A 19255-nucleotide genomic window follows, 5' to 3' on the forward strand; every position below is an offset into this window, starting at 1 on the left:
AATATTACTATCTAGAAGGAACCTATATAAGACTAGTCACTGATTTCTATCAGTTTTTACCACAATTAGGTTAGTATCCGACTTATCATATTTCGCTATAGATAATTACCCCTTATTTCTCTTACTATTCACCTTAATATCACTAGTATCTAACACTTAAATAGAAATAAAAAGTTATACTTTAAGTATTTCCTATTAATCGATTTATTTATATAGTTGTGATCTCTAGACACAGTATTTCTCTATCCAGACTTATACAACCCTCGGATCAAGTCTATCGTAGGAAATATAACGAATTTAGCATATACCTAGATATTCCTACAATAAGACTAATTATTAGATTAGGTCTATCGTAGGAAACACTATAATTTTAGTATACCTAGATATTCCTATAATAAGACTAATCGTTAGATTAGGTCTATCGTAGGAAGTACCCCGATTTTAATATATACCTAGATATTCCTACGAATAGACTAATTATTAGATTAGGCCTATTGTAGGAAATACCACAATTTTAGTCATCTATAGTCTAGATATTAATATCTAGGCCTTTTAAGAGAAGAACTCTTTAAGGGATTTCGTGATCTATTATAGGAAGCAAAGTATCGGACAATTCCTAACTAAAGGAGCTAGTCGGCTAGCTCTAGCTAGTTTATCCTAGGTTACTTAAAGATCCTACTTAAGGTTTATCGATACTACCACCCTTCCTTCCCTTTTATCTTAGGTCTAGCGCCAACTAATCTAATCTAGTATATATTCAGAATACACCTAATACTCGTTAGTATAATAACTTTGCGGTCTTTTTATTCTTAATCTATTAATTTATACTCTCCCAAAATCCAGGCTATCTTAATAACTTCTTAGTAAATATAGTAAAAGAAGAATATACCCCTTAGTCTCCGGTATATATTAGAGATACAGCCGGTTTAATAATTAAAAGAGAAAGGACTATAGATAACCTCTTATATTATACTTTTACTAAGAGGGGTAGAACTTATTATTTTCTACCCTAAACGCTAGAAATAGGTAAGGGAGAGCTTTATAGAATAGCCTAAGCTATTATTACTACCTACCTTAACTCGACCTAATTACTTTACTATTATTCTATAATATTTTTCTTTAAATATCATTAGAATCTAAGGTACTATTTGTAGCCTTTCAAAGTAGAAAAACGATAGTTAGGGATTAAGATTATTACTTAGCTAGTTTATAAGATAATACAATAGATATATTCTAAGTAATAAGAGATAATAGAAGTAGGAAGATTCTCAAACGTTACTAGTATATTAAAACAACGATTTACAGCTCTCTTATAAAGTAAAGGCTATTATAGAGCTATATAGTACTATCCTCCTTAAAATTAGTTTTTATAGGAGAATTCGACAGCTTCTCAAGTTATAAATTACCTACCGAGATAATGGTTTTCTTATAAAGTAGGGAAAAGGTAGAATATAAAGGCGTTTATACACTCTAGACAAATTCAAAATATACCTATACCAATCGATATCGCAGTTATAATAATCTTAATATAGATAATCAGAAAGTCTAATAAATTTCTAGAGGTAACTAATCTAGTATTATAGAGAAGTTAAAGTATAGCGGAACTTTCCTTTTAAGGGAAGGGTAAAGAGGTAAAAAAGGGAAGAAAGGGAAGAAAGCGGAGACTACCTATAGAAGTAATAATTAGTTACTAAGTTAACGGATATACTACTATTTAATTATATATAGAAACTGTACCGGTATATTACTACTAACCCATCTTAGGTGATTCGCTACCGTTCTTTTCCTAAAATAACTCCCTTTTATCATAAATATACTAATACTATCTATCTATTCCATTTATTTTCGAACTACCGTAAACCAGTATTATCTAGCCTTAGCTTCTTTTACTATCTGCTCTTACTATTCCTTAGTATTATCTCATTCTCGTAGTATAAGCTATAGTAAATCATTAGACACCTATCCTAAGACTTATAGTAAGTTAGATCCTAAAGTGATTCGTCTTATAGAAATAAGATCTTTAAGTGTTAATATAATAGCTTATATACTCCTATCGCTGGTTATAATATCCTCGAAATAGTTAGTTCGATTTTTACTCGTTTCTTTAGATATTTAATTAAAGAATTTTAAAGATTCTTTGATATTATTGGCCTCTTCTTAGCTATTATTTTATTTACCTGTTTTATTGTCCTATAGTAGCGATTCTCGGTAATATAATAATTAGGGCTATCCTCCTTACTTATAGCGATATTGCAGTAGACTTAGCCTAGAATTAATAAGCTCTCTCTCTATAGAAGTTAAGGCTTATAAGAGGATTAACTAAGGTATATTATTATACCCTATAGGTAATAATCCTACTTTAGAAATAGTTATAACTTGAGTTATCTTTTCTAGTAAAGTAGACCTTATCTACTCTATATAAGTAGAAAGTTAATCATAGATTTCGAGGCCTTACTACGTGCTTTCTCTTTCTTCTTCTATTATCTGAATATTAATAGATTCCTCTCTAGAGGATAATAATACTAATCTTTTCTTAATAGACTATAGATAAATACTAAGATTATATTTAGTGTCTTCGATAAGTTCGTTATATTTATCGATAATATTCTTCGTTATTTTAGTTAAATTCCTAGAAGAGTTAATAAGTACTGAGTAAGAAAGCACCCCCTCCCCCAGCCCTTAATATAAGATATAAGAAGACGTATATATTTATATAGGTAAGGGTAATATTAATTGTGGATTTATAGCCTAAAATCATAGTCTAAAAGCTAATAATATCTTCACCTATATACTACAATTTTGCCTAATCACAGATACTGAATTTATTATTAGTCGAATGCTCGGAACAACTTATGATTAATATATTAAAATCATTATATACTTTATAATATCGACCTAAGGGTTTTTCAATAATTCTACTATTAAGGAAGGGAGCTATACTAATTAATTCTTAGAGGATATTTAGTACTTTATTAAGGTCCTATAGTATATCTCGGAGATCCTAAATAGACTTTTCTCGATTATAAAGGCTTTAAATAATGCTGAATAGTATTGTACTTAACTAGAGTACCAAGGAAACTAGTCTAATAAGGCCTAAAGTAATACTAATAACCTCAGCTATATTATATAAGATAAAAGGGAGCGGGGGTTAGGTTTTAAGAGCAATAGTTAGGTAATACTAAGTATGGGCTATAGATATAAATAGAAAGAGCGAGGATATAAGTAGTAGTTTTAACTGCCTAGTTCTAGTAAAGGTCTAACTGCCCTAAAATAGCTCTTTTTAGTATAAATTAAGAAGGTATATATTAATAGCTAGTTATTAGACCTACTAACTTATAGATTACTCTGTTCCTACCCTATAACTAAAATAGAAAATAGATCTCTCTAGTAATAGCCTCTTAATAAGTTATTAAGACCTTAGTTTATTAACTGCTACCTAAAGTCGAATCTTTGCCTTAAATATTCTATAAACCATAAGTAATAGGAACCAATATTTTGATATATCTATAGAGGAACCGCTTACTCCTATAATAAGGCGAGAAAATAAATATCGCAATATCTTTAAGGATATTGTTATAGAGAAGTATATATTCCAATTTATTAGATCTATAAAGGGGTATATAATGACCGTAAGATCAGTTATAGCTAAGGTATATACTACCCAGTATCTAGGAGATACGTCTAAATCTATAATCTAGTAAATTTTAAGGGACCGTAGTAGAATCACAGTAAAGAAACAACCTCCTTACTACTAATAACAGATAAAACCTTTTAATAGGCCCAGTCATACAGTTATATAGTAGGTAAGAAATAATAGGTATACTACCTCAAGATTCTATATCTTTACTATAGATATTTTGATCAGAATAATCTTATAGATTAAAACGATATAAGGGAGGGAGGGAGGAAGTAGGTATAAAGAATAGAGGTAGTTATTAGGAGAGGGCTGACAGAAGAGAAGCGGGGTAAAAGATAATAGATTTATAAAGAATATATAAGAAAACATATCTAAGGGCTTTATTTTAGATAGGGCTAAAAGCTCTGCTCCTATTACTCTAGGGTTAAAAGCCCCCGAAATTTATCGAACGGTATCAGTATAATATCTATAGTACCGCCGCTCTTTATCACACTTCTTCTTATAGAGCTTATATATAGTTTATATAGAAAGAGGTTAATACCTAGGTAGAGGCTATAGCGGAGATTCTAAAATATATCTAAAAACACTCGAAATTCCTAACTAGATTCGAAAAGTACAGCTCCTATAGGATTAAGGACTCCCGTAGGACTAGACAGATACAGCTTACCATAAACGAGCCGCTTTTACTATTAATATTATTTAGCTACACAACTTAAGAAATACGCGAAATTTTAAAAGCTCTTATTCAGACTATTCTAGGGGTCAAAACTTTAGGGTTAATATTAGCCTAAAGTTACTATCTGATTTCGGTTTAAAGGATAGAGATGGATTTGCCTTATCCTATCCTCTATTCTTTAATAATACCCGTGGCGCCGAAGTCCTACTAATATATTTTTAAGGGATCGGTTTTTAGTTTAACGAATTGCTATAAAGGGACTATATATAAAGAAGATCTAAGCTAATATATTAAAAGCTATAATCTCTGGTATCTTAATTTCTTCTAATATTTACTATACTATATATAACTTATTTATTCTAATACTTAAAACGAATTTATAATACCGCTAATTTAGGTACTAACTAGTTTTTACTCTTAAAAAGCGAAAGACAATATCTAGGTTAAGGTATAGAGTGTCACTATCGTTCACTCTTAGGTAGGGGTATAGACGAAATATTAGGTACAGACCGCTTTATCGTTAGCTTAAAGCCTTAGCTATAACGATCTTTAAATTCTAATAAAGGCTGCTCTTATAAGCCTTCGTCTTATATAGAATACCCTACTGAAGGTAAGCCTCTATAATCGGTATTTATAAAATTAACCCTAGTTATATCCCTTAATAACTGTTAAAGCGATATATCACTTAGATAGCCCCTAACTTACCTAGTCCTCTATCCTAGCCTACAATTTCTACTATAAATTATTTTCTTATTAGTAGAGACTATAAATTAAATAGTATTACTAATAGTATAATTATCGATTATACTAGCATTTTCGTCTAAATGAATTCTAGCCTTTAAATAGATATATATATACTAGTGAGTTATCTCCCACTTTTCTTATAACCTAAGAAGTTCTGCAATATCCTCCTAAGAGACTGTCTTTATCTTTATCTTTATCACAATTTAGTCTATCACTATCTTAAGATAATTCTCTAGCTTCACAGCGGTATTAATAAGGCTATTTTTATATTCCTATAAACTATCGTTAGTAACTCTTTCGGGAATGTTACTTAAACTACCAGAGTTAGTAGAGTTATCACAAGATTTCTGTATTTTTTAAATCTAATTAATATAGCTTGATAACTATATATATATTTCGAGATATTTTTAGGTACTTAGGCATTCCTCCTCTATCAGCTAAATTTCTCTAGTATCTATGATTAAGTTGTATATATTTTTAGCGATAATATTCTTAAGCTTTTTATTAATACTCTCTAAATAAGTTTTGAGATTATTAGTTATAATTTCAATTATTTCCTTATAGCTTTTAAGGCTATCAGCTATAATAGAGAACTATCGGCTAGAAAGGTATATTAGTATAAGTTTAAATATAACTAATATATATAAAGTGATTTATAGATTTATATTATTAAGGGTAATAATAATAGTTGATTTATAACTAGCTAATATCTATCTAAAACCATTAATATCTTCGCCTATATACTTTAATTTAGCCTAGTCTCGAAAGCTTATTTTACTAGTAAGAGATTGTATCGAATATTTTTTAAGTTCCTTTTCAAAATCTCTGCAGGTATTTCTATAATAAAGGAGGGGATATTCGAGGCTAGTAAAGTTTATATCGGTATTTATATTCAAGGTTTCTGTTAGAGCGCTAAGAACTCTATTTAGAGTCTTAAGCTCCTCTGTTAGATTGTAGATACGTTTTAGATAAGATTAGTAGCTTTAAACCATATCGAAGAGGGCAGTGCTAGATTAAAATATAAATATAGCTAAAGCTACTAGGCCAGATGCTATACTAATAGGTTCTACTATTAAGTATCGCTTAATAATAAGTAGGTAGTGTAGTACTAGGATAGTTAGAAATTATATACTTAAGATAGAAAATTGCGGGGGTTAAGCCTTAACTTTATATTTTTAAGTAAATAATAGGAGTGATCCTTATCTAATCAGGTCTAGATCATAAGCGCCTATCTCTTATATAATAGGACGAGGTGAAAGGCTTGATACCGTCGTCTAGCTAGGAGGGGTATTATAGTAGGTCTAGAAGCTAGCTAGCTAATAAATAACGTCTAGGCCTACTTAACAAACATTTTGTAGCACTGAATTTATTCCTCCTAATAATACCCTGAATCTAGAATCAGCCTATAATAATATATATAATTATAGTATTGACCTCTTTTCAAATATAATTAACATAGAAGAAAATCTAGGCTATAGAGGATTGTTAAGAATACTAGGAGCTATATACCTTATTCTTATCTCCTTACGGCCTACAATTAAGACTATTTGCCGCTAGCAGTTTAAAGAAGAGGGCTCTGTTAGGATAAATTCCTTTAGGCCTGGTTGACCAAACAATTTGTGCTTTTAGCTATCTAGTATAATAGTATAACCTAAATTTCTAGTCAGCGGAATATATAATAACTACCTAAGACCATTTTAGCTCTTAAGTACTAGTTATTAGCCTATAGAAATTGCTAAAGATTGTGATAAATATATATATTAAAGACGAAAAAAATCGAATATCCTAGACCTAAGTACTAATACTCCTTTCTTATTATTAGTAAGATAAATTATTTTCTAAGCTAAAGGTAATTGCACACCTTAGTCTATATTAATATCTAATCCTGATTCTTCTTTTATATAGTAATTGCGATTAGTAATAAGATAGTAAATATCCTCTGTGTACTTATAAAGATATATTTTGTATAGAATATCCTCGCTATATATATAACATTTCCGATCCTTTAAGTACTTTTCCTAAAAGTATTATAAAGTCGATTTATACTTACTATATTTTTGCGTTCGATAATAAATAGGAAGCTAGGTATCGCTATAATATTGAAAATATCGCCAAGGTTTTTTAGCCTTCTAAATATACTTCCCTGCCTTTTCTAGAAGTAACTCTTCTTACAATATTTTAGGAAAGATAGAAGTTGTCTTTATTATTCTCCCTTCTATTATCGTTTACTCTTTATTAGGCTTATTAGTTAGAGCTAACCGTTTATATTGTCTATATAGCGGCCTACCTTTAAGGTAATAATAGTATTATAAGATTATAACGACTGCTGTATTTTATCTTTACCACTCAGCTTCTAAGGAATAGGAGGTCGGCTAGGTTAACAGCTTCTCGAGAAGATTAATCTACTCTAGTAATATACTATCTATTTATAGGGCGTCCTTCGCTTCCTTATTATTAATAGCCGCTCTAGAGAGCTATCGCTTAATATCTATATTCGCTTATTTATAGTTAAACTCCTTTTGAATTTTCTATCTCAATACCCTCTCTAGCTAGCCGAAGGTATTGAGCTTTTTATATACGAGTTTATTATATTGCGATTGTATCTCCTTACTTGGGTTATAGATATAAACGTTAGCCTACTTATCTAATCGGTAGACCGCTTTAAGATACTCTAGATATTCCCGGATCGACGCCTATTACTCGGTTATTAGGTACTAAGGCCGCCTTATATCGATCTACCTACTTATACAGGTAATTACGTGTATAAGAGATATATTAGATTTGTAACCGTTTATTACACTTTATATATCTATATTAATATATCGAGGAAGGTAATATTTTAAGAAGGTATAGGAATCTATATACTTTATAATTAGATTCTACTAGGCTTTACTAACCGTATCACTATTATTTAATATCTTTCTACCTCTATAGTATATATAATATACAAATATTGAATAAAGCTAACTGTAAATCTCTCTAAGATTCCTCAGTCGAGTAGATATAGTAATATTAATAATATATTAATCCTATCGAAGAACTAGATACCTGTTAATAACTTCTATCTTATAAAAGATATAATGATCCTCAACCTTAGGTTTTAATAGGAGTAGTATCTACTAGTGACTGCCTTAAATAAAAAGACTTTAGAGTCTCTCTATAGATAAAAGAGCTAGAGACTTAAAAGCTTACAGCCAGAAGAGTATACTAAATATAAATATATATAGGCTAAAGATAAGAGATAGGTTATCGATAATTTTAGGGAATAGAAAAGTATTACTAAAAAAATCAATTACTGAGCCTTCTAGGATTAGGAAATAAAGTATATATATATAGCTTCAGACCTAAGGAACCGCTTTATATACTCTAACCTAATCTCTGCTAAAAGTACTGGAGGGCCACCCTAAGGATCCTTCTATATAGAGAACTATAGATACTTTAATTATAATAAAAGTAGGGCACTCAGTCGATTTATAGTATAAATACTAAGTATACTAAAGAGATATATTTAGATATACTTATATCTAAAATAAAACCGCCTTTCCTAGGTCTAAAGAATAGTTTTATTTAATTCAGTTAAATCTTATATATAGACTGGTTCTTTACCTCACTCTTATTAATTAAGGCTAAATTTATCGATTAATTTCTGAATCCCCTTGATTTTATTAGCTTAAGAAATTGTAAGAGGATAGGAAGCTTACTGTATTAATCTCTTCACTATCTTTAGGACTAATCCTAGTATAGGTTATTCTTTAGAAATAGCCTTAGAAACTCTTCTAATCGGCTTTAAGGGCGCTAGCTTTTATTATACCCTTTAAATACCTACTACCTTCGCTATACTTAAGTTTCAGGTAGTAGTTAAGAAACCGATATACATCATTAGGAGTAACCTAGCGAAGAGCCTCTACCGGGTCGTTCTATTTCGAAAGTACATTAGGGGTTTTAACCTTTACTTAGTAGTATCTAGTTTATATTAGTTTATATCTAAGTGTAAGTTTAAGAAGATTCGCCTACTTGTGCTAGCGCTGCTCAATTCAAACCCCGCGAACCTTGGTTTTCTCAGAACGCCTATAGTCAAGAGGAATGTTTACAATATCCTCGTTAGTATCGTTATCTAGATCATCGCTGAAATCTAGCAAAACCCCGGAGCGGACCGGCCCGCGTACGTTAGGTTTAGAGCTACCCGAGACTCCTTCGTATTATTCAGAAGACCGGGAAGGCCTAGGTAAGGTCTGAGCTATCGAAGCTAGGGCTTGATCGCCGTCTGATCCATCGTTATCACTACAGTCCGGCCGAAAAGATACGTACAATGAGTCACTATCGTCCTCCGGAGCCTGGCCCGACAATTCGATATCAGCGTATACAGAAGATATACTTTATTCGGCTTATTAGTCGAAAATCCAAAACCTGGTACACAGGGAGCATAGAATATTATCGCTCAAGGTACAAGAGAAACTGTCTTAGAGAAAAGAGTGTAAAGCGAAAGCGTGGAGAATGAGGGAGCGTAGGAAGGAAAAGGTGAAGGCAAACGAGGGAGAGCAGGACGAGGGAAGTGGGCGGTTTTAAGGCTGGCGACCTTATGGCCAGCGTAACCAATGACAGGTCCACGAAAGGTCGCCATTTCTGGCACCGCAAAAGACGGGGGAGCGTTTGAGGGAGTGAGCGAGTGACTGAATGGAAGGTCACGGAAAAAGACGAAGTACTCCCAGGCAACGGGAGTAACAAGGGGGCGGGGGAAATGAATGGTGCCAATGCAAGCGCTCAAGTGGACCGGCGTTCGGGTATTATTATACCGTCCGTTACAAGGGGATAAAGGGACGTTGTGCGTGGTCGCGACCGGGCGGGTGCGTGCGAAAAGGCGTGGTGCCGAGGGGGCCATTTTCAGCGCCAGAATGGGCCAGTTCCGGCCGTCCCAGCACAAATGGTTTTTGTTTAGGGGGACTATTATCATTTTTAGAGAGTTAGAGAATTGATTGAGATTTTTCTGCCATATATACATTCGCCTTACCACCGTTTTTCCGTTATATCCTACTATTTGTACTATATAAAAAAGCCTCTCTTTTATTTGTCATCTAACCGGCAGAAAAAGATTGACTATGCCTAACGGGCATATCCCGACGGTCCCTAGAGAATGAATCATCATTTTCTTCCCCAGAGCTTCAATAGTCATAATTTACGTAGCATTAGAAGATTAGTTATTCTGCTCTACAACTGCGGCCGCCCATAACCCCCGTACTATTCGATCTATAAAGAACTAGCATATAACACAAAGTAGTTTTGGTAGGGGTGCGTAAATAGTATTTCTCTTGATGTATTATAACATATTAGGTACCGGCACTGATCATATTCGTCATCATATTCCAATGTTCATGCCTCTCATTGCCCAGAAAGTCTATCCGGTATTATGGCCAAAAGCGACCTGAAACCTAACCAATTATCGCCTCAGACTAAGCAGGGTGAGCGACGAAAACAAGTTCTCATTCGCAGTCATGGTGCGGGTGCCGGGGGAGGGACTTCTGGCTTTTTTTCCACTTTAGGACCCCCTTTGCCCCCTCGGCGATTGGTGCCACCTAACATCCACATCGCGAAACTCCCGGGGACATCTGGTCCTCTGGCCTTGGCTTTTTTAGGAGCTAGAGAAAAGGTAAGCGCGTGTCTTTGGGAGTGCTTGAGAGTGACATTCTTACCATCTGCTTTCTTCTTCGGCTCCGCAGGCGGATCAGGAGGTTTTACAGGGGCCGGTTCCGGTGCAGGCGGAGGAGGGTCTTCCTTTGGCTTTTCGGGAATTGGCCACATGTGCATAGTGATAGCCCAGTCAGGCTCGACCACAGTTTCCCAAACCTGTGGGAGGATAATGTCGCCATTCGGGCCAATAAGGTCATAATGACCCTCGGCGACATGAGGTCCAATGACTTCAATATGGAGGAAAGCCTGCCGGATGAGTTCTTCCATCCCCTATAACTAAAATTAGGACGAGAGAACTATATGACCGGAGTGAGGGGTTGACATACCTGCCAGGTAGCACATAGTTCAAATGGAAAACTGAATTTTCTCCCAACAGCATCCTTGAATTTGATAGGCTGCTTCTTCTCTGGGGGTGGTGGTGGCGGCGGTGGTGGGGGCGGTTCGGCAGCCTTAGCAGCTGCCTCAGCAGCTTCTGCGGCCGCTTTGGCAGCTGCTTCATTAGCTGCGGCCGTTGCTGCTGCTGCTGCCTCGGCAGCGGCCGCGGCGGTGGCTTTCTCTGCTGCCTCCTTGGCCTTCGCGGCATCCTCCGCCGCCTTTTTTTCGGCATCCGCTCGTGCAAGCGCCGCAGCTTCCTGGGTAATCTTCCGATCATGCGCAGTCTGCGCATCCTGGGCTGCTTTCTCGGCGGCCGCGCGTTCAATAGCCTGCTGTTTGGCAAGCTCTTTCGCTTCACGATCTAGACGGTCGTCCAAAATCAACTTCTCTAGCCTCGCAATTTGCTCATCCTTGGCAGTGTCAACCGGTGGAGGCGGTGGTGGAGGGGGAGCAGGTTCAGGGGCTGGAGCCGGAGCCGGAGCCGGAGCCGGGGCTGGGGCTGGAGCCGGAGCAGGTTCGGGAGCAGGCGTTGCAGGGGGCGGAGATTTAGGTTTGGGTTGCACTGGAGGAGAAGGCACTGGGGGATAGGGTGGCCAATAATGAGAAGGCATCATGCCCGGGATCGGTCCTCCGAAATAGCTGGGTTGATCTCGATAGAAACCAGTCTGACCGTAGGCCATTAACTCGTGGGGATATCCAGGGTAAGGGGAATGGATACCGTGGGGACCCATCGCGTGCGGCATTGGCGGCATTGGCGGCATTGGATTGTGCAATTGAGGCGGCTGGCGAGGCGCATGTCGTGGATGAAGTTGCGGTTGATCGGGAAGAAAATGAGGCCCAGGTTGAAAGTGGGGTGGGTATCCGTAAGGCGGAGGAGCACCATAGGGGTTAGGTTGGCCCGGGTGAGGAATTCTCATGAGTTCCGATGTGATCGGAGGAGGATTGTGGTGGGCATACGGGCCATGGCCCGGGGGTGGGGGAGGAGGGTAGGGAGTATAAGATGGACCAGAGGACTGGCTAGGGGCATATCCAGGGGCGGGTGGCATAGGTTGCTGCCACCCCCTCCGATCATTTCGACCAAAATTGAGAGGGTACTCATCGGCGGAATCGGCACTATCGGGAGAATCTGGTGATTGTTGTCTTCGGCCTCGAGGGGCGAACGACTGGTGTTCCTGAACCATACGTCGCGATGTTGGGCGACGGCCCGAAGCGGAGCGTGAACCGTGGGGCGGACGACTGCGGTGCGAAGTTCTTGGTCGGGAGGCTGAATCAGATGGTTTCAATTCATCCGGATATGGCAAATGCGCCCACTCATCATAATCCTGGTACTCATGACTTTCTAACTCGGAAGATGTAGGGACATGGACACCAGACGAGCCCTCGTCGTCGGAATAAGAGCGATCCGAGCCGTGGGGATCTGGATCAATCGAGATACTGAGCCTGTAGAGAAAAGAGTTAAGGGTGAGAAAGTGAGTTTCTTAAAGAAGGGGGAGGGGGATATAGGAAAACAAAACCCAAACATACGTCATAGAGACAATGAGAAGCCTTTCAGAGGTTTAAAAAATGTATATATCAAGGACAAGGACTTGTCCTCCCACTTTCTCGCATGCGCGAAGTGAGGAGGGAATACCCAAGTAGGGTTTGACCAGACGTGTAAAGTTGAGGGAGAAAGGAAAAAAAAAAATGTCAGGTGAAAATGATCGCGGGGGATTTGCGCATGGACGAATTATCTCTCTTTGCTTTTTCTGTCTTTTGTCCCTTTTTTCTCTTCTTTTGATCGGATCTCTTTGAATAGAGTAGAATAGAAAGAACAGAAGAAATATAAAACAAAAACAAACACCCTTTTTAAACGGGATAGGGGGTATAAGAAGGACAGCGTAGGAGTATATGGAGTACAAAGTATGTAGGACAACAAGTTCAGGGGTACAGATATCTATCAAAGAAAAGAAACAGAACAGAACGAAGAAGCCCTTTTTTAGTTCTCGAATCTGATATTTCATCAAGCCCATTGGGCATTTTCTTTTGTGTGTTTCTTAAACCATCTTTTTCTCGTTTCAATCTGCTGCCCAAACGGAAATGCCCAATATCTCTATACTCCGATCCACTCCCCGTACAATGCCCCATACCTTACTCCATACATATGTACAACAATCGAACACTCTAGATTTCAACAGATCTGTTTTATTAGGGTATGCTCGAATCAGAAGGCTTAGTTTTGAGCCGCCTGAATAATTACTTCACTGGCGATTCAGTAGTTCTTTGGCTGCAATCAGCTCGCTTCGACTCGATGCCCAATATTGGTCATCGATCGACCGTGACTCAACAATCTCGCCTAACTTTAGGAGCGCAAAGGCCTTCAATCGTTCTAGGGTCTTCTTGGGAAATTGACCTGATACGCCAGCGTAATCATTGTCAAGCATCCGAGTTGAGGCCTACGGGGGAAACCCGGGTTAGAATGGAATGAGCCAATACCATTATTTGCCGACTTACCAAAGTTAACCCATAGAATCCTCGCAGGTAGTCGTCACAAAGCTCAATGCTTCGACTGAAATGTTGCACCGACCTCCCAAGGAGCCGGGATGCGTCCCCATCGGAGGCGCATATGTATAGCAGTTCACCGAGGCGGGAATGGATCTTACATTTTAATGTTAGCGACCATTTGATTTGAAAAAGAAAAGAAAAGAAAAGAAAAAGAAAAAAAGGTGCCTGCATGCATACATTCCAAGAGTTAGGAGCAATGAGTAAAGCCTCTTCGAGGCTAAAAATGGCTTGGGAAGCCAACCCTTGTGACTGATACAAGTCGGCCAGTTCACACCAGGCTTCAGCATCAGTAGGGATGGCATCGAGGAGCTGAATAAGACCGGAGATTGCATCAGATGGTCGGTTGAGCGAGCGTAATAACGCCACCCGCCGCTTCAGGATGGGCTGTGTGTATGGTTAGTCTTGCATAGCCCATGACTACCCCAGGACCTGTAACCAATACTGACCACATTCACCGGACTCTGTGACAGGGTATTGTCGTATTCCTGCAGGCATTTCTCTAGCGCTGACTGATCCTTGGCGGTTGCCTCCTCGTACAGACCTCGAAGCCCCATGATCCTTTCATTAGATGGTCCAAACCGGAGACTGAGGCGATTCAGGCAGGTATGTGCTGACTGATCATCTCCCGTCCGAAGACAGGCTAATAGAAGCTGTTCTAATCGTGCATAGTAATCTGCAGTTTCTGAAGATTTAGATGAGGTAACTCCAGACCCGGATACCTGGCCCAGGATCGCTGGTGCTTGTTGAGCAAGATGAAGAGCAGAGATCAGATCCGATCCGTTCATCTCACGGATATCAGCGACGGGACCAGCCATAATAGACTGTCAAAAAAAGACAACACAGCTTCAAATGACCTTGAGAAAAATGGTGCTAAGCCGAGAGAGCAGGGGTGCTCCTATTAGGACAGATGTTAAGAGAACAGAGTGCACCAGAGCTTAACTGGCCAGAGTCCCGTGATCCGGTCTCTTATCGGGGATCCCCCCAAACGCCAACTTCTCCACCCCGCGGAGCTTGGGTTGCTTTACACTCAACATCTTTCATTTTTGTTCTGAACTATGGCTGATCTGACAGCCCAATTTACAATGCACCTCCAGTCTTACTAGGGGAATTCGTTATTATTCTTCCCTTGACTCGACCTTGTGACCATTGATAGCTCGACACGATGTGGGCACCCCCATGTTTCTGCCCTAGATTGGCCACCACTAATTCCAGTACCCTAGGTTTGAAAAATCGCTTTATGACCTTATAAAAGGTCTCCGGGGTCACAAAGGAGGCGAAAATGAATACATCCAGAGTTCATTGCGTGAATGCAAGGCCGAGATCAAAACACAAGACATGGGTACTAACTACCTATTTACCCGGCAATGGATTTGATGCTGATGTCGAGTAGACAAAAAAGCTACAGCCCTATTGAAGCTCATCTATCTTGAAATGTTTGGGTATGACATGTCATGGGCATCTTTTCACGTCCTCGAAGTCATGTCATCCGCCAAATACCTCCAGAAAAGAGTCGGGTATCTCGGAGCAGTACAGAGCTTCCGACCAGATACTGAAGTTCTGATGCTGGCAACTAACTTGCTGAAGAAGGTTTGTACCCTGCATAGCTTCAAATTCCCCTTAGTCGCTAATGCTCTTGACAGGATATTGTCACCTCCAGTATTCCCAACATGTCACTCCCTTTGGTCACTTTGCCGCACATTATCACACCTTCCCTAGCAATGTCCTTGCTTCCTGATTTACTCTCCCGGCTTTCGCACTCAAGCCCTGTGGTGCGTAAGAAGACGATTGTCTGTCTCTATAGGCTTGCTTTGGTGTATCCTGAAGCTCTGAAGTTGGCATGGCCCAAGATAAAAGACCATTTGATGGACGACCAAGAGGATGGAAGTGTTACTACTGCAGCGATCAACGTCGTTTGTGAGCTTGGTTGGCGACGACCTCATGACTTCCTCCCTCTGGCACCTCGATTCTTTGAGCTTCTGGTTGATAGCGGCAATAATTGGATGGCTATCAAAATCATCAAACTTGTTAGTCCCCTATGCCCCCAACCCTATGGAATGACTTTCTTCTGAGCACCCTCTGACTTCTGCTAGTTTGCAACATTAACCCCGCTAGAGCCAAGGCTGACTCGCAAACTCCTGCGTCCATTGACGAATATCATTCAAACCACATCTGCAATGTCTTTGCTCTATGAATGTATAAATGGTATCATTCAAGGGGGAATTTTGGACGGAGAAGAGAATCTCCAGGAAAGGGACGAAGTTGCCACTCTTTGTGTTGGTAAATTGCGGGGTATGATAGTTATGGATAGTGACCCTAATCGTGAGTATCCTTTTATCGCATTTCAAATATATGATCACTGACCATCGAGGCAGTCAAATATGTCGCACTTCTTGCGCTGAACCGCATTGTTGCTACGCATCCAACGTTGGTTTCCATGCAGCAGGATGTCATTATGGATTGTCTGGATGATGCGGACGTCTCTATTCGATTGCAGGCTTTGGAGCTTGCCGTTGGAATGGTCAACAGTGATTCTCTCCAGCAAGTCGTGAACCGTCTACTAGATCAGCTGCAACAAACCTCTGTGCCTGCAGCTGAATTGGTTGATACGCCCGAAAGCCCGAAAGCCCCGACCTTATGGCCCAACGACTACCAGACTGAGGTTGTTCACCGGATCTTGGATCTTTGTTCTCAAAAGAACTACTCTGAAATTGTTGATTTTGAGTGGTATGTCGCTGTGTTAGTACAGCTAGTCGGACTTCTCCCACCGTCGGAGAGTGAAGACGATTGGAGTCATCCGAAAGAGCAAGAGGCTATACCAAATTCGAGGATGAACGTTGCGCTTCGAATAGGGACAGAGCTTCGCAATGTTGCCGTAAGGGTAAAGGGTGTCCGTATGGAGGCCACAAGGGCAGCTGAGTCTCTCATGTTTATCGACAACAGATCAACTTTTTTCTCCTTCGGTTCAACCATCGGCGATGGTGTCTTAGGCCCCGTCGCCTGGGTTGTCGGTGAATATGCTGAATATCTACTGTCGCCTAATCGGACACTACTGTCGTTGATCGACGTCTCTAATGCATCCCTCGCCCCCAGAACTCTTTCCCTCTTTTTGCAAGCCATTCCAAAGGTGTTTGTTCAGATTAGCCAGACCAGTGAACCAGGAGATCTTTGGAGAAGTGAGATGTCGCTATTACTTGCTCGAGTCGTTGACTTCCTCGAGGGTTTGGCAGCCCATCCTGATCTGGATGTGCAAGAGCGAGCCATCGAGTTCCTAGAAGTCCTCCGCCTAGCAGCTGAGGCATTGACTTCCGATACACAAAAAATACCATTTCTTCTCGCTTCCGTCATACCAAACCTATTCACAGGGCTCGAACTCAACCCTGTTGCGACCACTGCGCAGAGGAAGGTCGTCTTACCAGATAGCCTTCGCCTAGAGGAGCCTTTCAGTCACGATCTGCCAGGACTTTTTCGCAACCTGGACAGCCCATCATCGCACGGGTCAAAGCCTTGGGAAATAACAGACTTCTATCATCTTCCTGAACTCTCGTATCCGAACAAGCAGACTCGTGACCTCGCACCGGTTGATTTGCAGCCCCATGCGTCATATCAAAACTTTACCGGTCCTCCGGTGGAATCCTCTACTACAGTACAAAGAAGAATGCTTGAGCGTAGAGAACGCTTCAAGGATGACCCCTTCTATATCGCTCCTTCCGGAGAATCATCTGGCACATCTACGCCATTCCACGAAGCTCTGAGCACATCCAATGGCGAGGTCTTGGACATTGATTCCATCCCCATAGTTAACTTGAAGTTGGGAGATGAACAGGTCAGCCATGCTGATCTCGATCGCCAAAGAAGTCGTCGACCACCCGTGAACAAATTGGTAGTTGCTGGCGATGAGACCTTTGAAACTCCGAACTCTTTGACAGAAACCCCCAGGACTAAGGGTGCGGGTGATGACCATCCTATGTATAAGCGCTCTCTGCTCCAAGTTGACTCGAGCAGCCTAGGGAATTTGTCCTTGGAAAAAGGCCCATCCCCCCAAGTTTCCGCAGATGAAGGGGACACAGAAATGGCCCGAGCATTGCGACAAGTGGAGGAAGTACGATTGCAGATGCAGCGAGCATCGGAGCGAATCCAATTAGAGGGCACTCCGGCAGAAGGAACCCTAGTCAAGAAGAAGAAGAAGAAGACAAAAAAGTACGTTACTTCAGACCGAGATACCGGCACGGTGGTTGAAGACCCTACGGAACCTGCGACAGGGAAGAAGAAGAGAAAGAAGAAGACCAAGGAATCCGAAAAGCTACCAGGCGAAAATTGAATATCTTCCAGGCCGGCGGAGTGAATCTTGCAACACGTGTGGTATTTGGCTCAAGCAGCAACAGTGAGATACAATCAAATAATACATATTTCAAAAGAAAAAAAAAGGCTCTCTGACATGCGAACCATCTTGATTTTGACATTCATTTGTTCCCAAATCCATCCCTTGTTCGTGGTCCATTGACCCCTCGACGTGAGTGTGGAGTATGAGGGATGGTCGGTCATGCTGACTCGAGACATATCGGAAGGCTATAAGCTAGGGTATTGGCACAGTAGGTAAATCGTCGCTTGAAGTCCATTTTATCCTGTGATCCGTGTGAACCATGAAACCACAGTGGACCAGAGGTCAGGGACAATCCGTAGGAGCTCTAGAAGAAGACCGCCGCAAACAACAAAAGCGAGTAGCACTAGAGACTCTTCAGCACGGCTTCAATTTAACAGTGGAGTTCAGACACATACCAACCCAGCTTGCTGAAAGGGGCGACTTTGTGTTCTTCTTCGGTTTAATTGTGGTTGGCGCCTTTCCCCTCTTTGCGGCTTCGGTCTTCGCGAAGCGGTCATTTGCTCGACGTTGCTGTGGTGTTTGTGCCTGGTGTGTGTTAATCATCATACACAACAAACCTATAGCCTCTGGACCTTACCATGATGGTTTGCGTATGAGAGAGATTTGAGGGAGACAGATGGATGGGGAAGGGATAATTCAAGACGTGAATGTGCCGGCAAAAAAAGGCCACGTTGTTTTTTGGGGAGACACGTTACTATATACACTTTGGCCCCCTGAAATTAAGTGGTTTCAATCTCCAGACTAATTGCGCGATGGACGAGTAGTTTTCAAAATAGATTCAACATTATGCCTTCGTTGTCCTGATATTCTTATAAAAAGAACAAGAAGCTATAGACAAAGATAGGTATAGGGAAAAAGCTTGGTTTGAGATGGTGTAGTCTCTGCCACAAATTACGTACATTACTGTAATCTGTCAAATGGAGAATCCTGTTCTTTCACTGTCTAGAGAGAATAAATATACATCGATGTCCAATATATACGATTATACTAGTATGGATATACGACATGGAGTATACGGGGAATCAGACATTCCAAAGGCGGTGTAAACAGTCGGAGAACAAGGCGGTCAGGGATGACATCAGTGGACTTAGTCATCTTAGTCAGGCTCAGACATCGACCTCGGTAACTACGATTGGAAGACATAGTTATGTACCCTAGTTAGGTAATCTAAAACCAGCCCGGGCACAAAGTAATCTTATTATTCACTTGAAAGTCT

At 39.9% G+C, this 19255-nt stretch overlaps 4 protein-coding genes across 4 annotated transcripts; 1 reads left to right on the forward strand and 3 right to left on the reverse strand.

The window, feature by feature from the left end:
• Positions 1–10544: 10544 nt before the first annotated feature.
• LCP9604111_8454 (uncharacterized protein) lies at positions 10545–12646 on the reverse strand (the record flags this gene model as incomplete). Its single annotated transcript, XM_039076599.1, has 4 exons — positions 10545–10690; positions 10745–11012; positions 11069–12557; positions 12642–12646. The coding sequence occupies 4 exons, from the start codon at positions 12644–12646 to the stop codon at positions 10545–10547; spliced, it is 1908 nt and encodes a 635-aa protein (XP_038925513.1).
• Positions 12647–13354: 708 nt separating this feature from the next.
• LCP9604111_8455 (uncharacterized protein) lies at positions 13355–14473 on the reverse strand (the record flags this gene model as incomplete). The annotated part of the gene is made up of 4 exons (XM_039076600.1): positions 13355–13549; positions 13608–13751; positions 13836–14042; positions 14105–14473. 4 exons carry the CDS (start codon positions 14471–14473, stop codon positions 13355–13357), a joined length of 915 nt encoding a protein of 304 aa, XP_038925514.1.
• Positions 14474–14522: 49 nt separating this feature from the next.
• On the forward strand, positions 14523–17976 carry LCP9604111_8456 (putative AP-3 complex subunit delta; the record flags this gene model as incomplete). Its single annotated transcript, XM_039076601.1, has 7 exons — positions 14523–14567; positions 14812–14822; positions 14879–14997; positions 15049–15245; positions 15299–15682; positions 15749–15977; positions 16031–17976. 7 exons carry the CDS (start codon positions 14523–14525, stop codon positions 17974–17976), a joined length of 2931 nt encoding a protein of 976 aa, XP_038925515.1.
• Positions 17977–18275: 299 nt separating this feature from the next.
• Positions 18276–18619, reverse strand: LCP9604111_8457 (RAMP4 family protein; the record flags this gene model as incomplete). Its single annotated transcript, XM_039076602.1, has 3 exons — positions 18276–18382; positions 18435–18564; positions 18617–18619. 3 exons carry the CDS (start codon positions 18617–18619, stop codon positions 18276–18278), a joined length of 240 nt encoding a protein of 79 aa, XP_038925516.1.
• Positions 18620–19255: the final 636 nt, after the last annotated feature.

The sequence above is a fragment of the Penicillium roqueforti genome (genome assembly GCF_015533775.1).
Source record: "Penicillium roqueforti strain LCP96 04111 chromosome Unknown scaffold_33, whole genome shotgun sequence".
Lineage (NCBI taxonomy): Eukaryota > Fungi > Ascomycota > Eurotiomycetes > Eurotiales > Aspergillaceae > Penicillium > Penicillium roqueforti.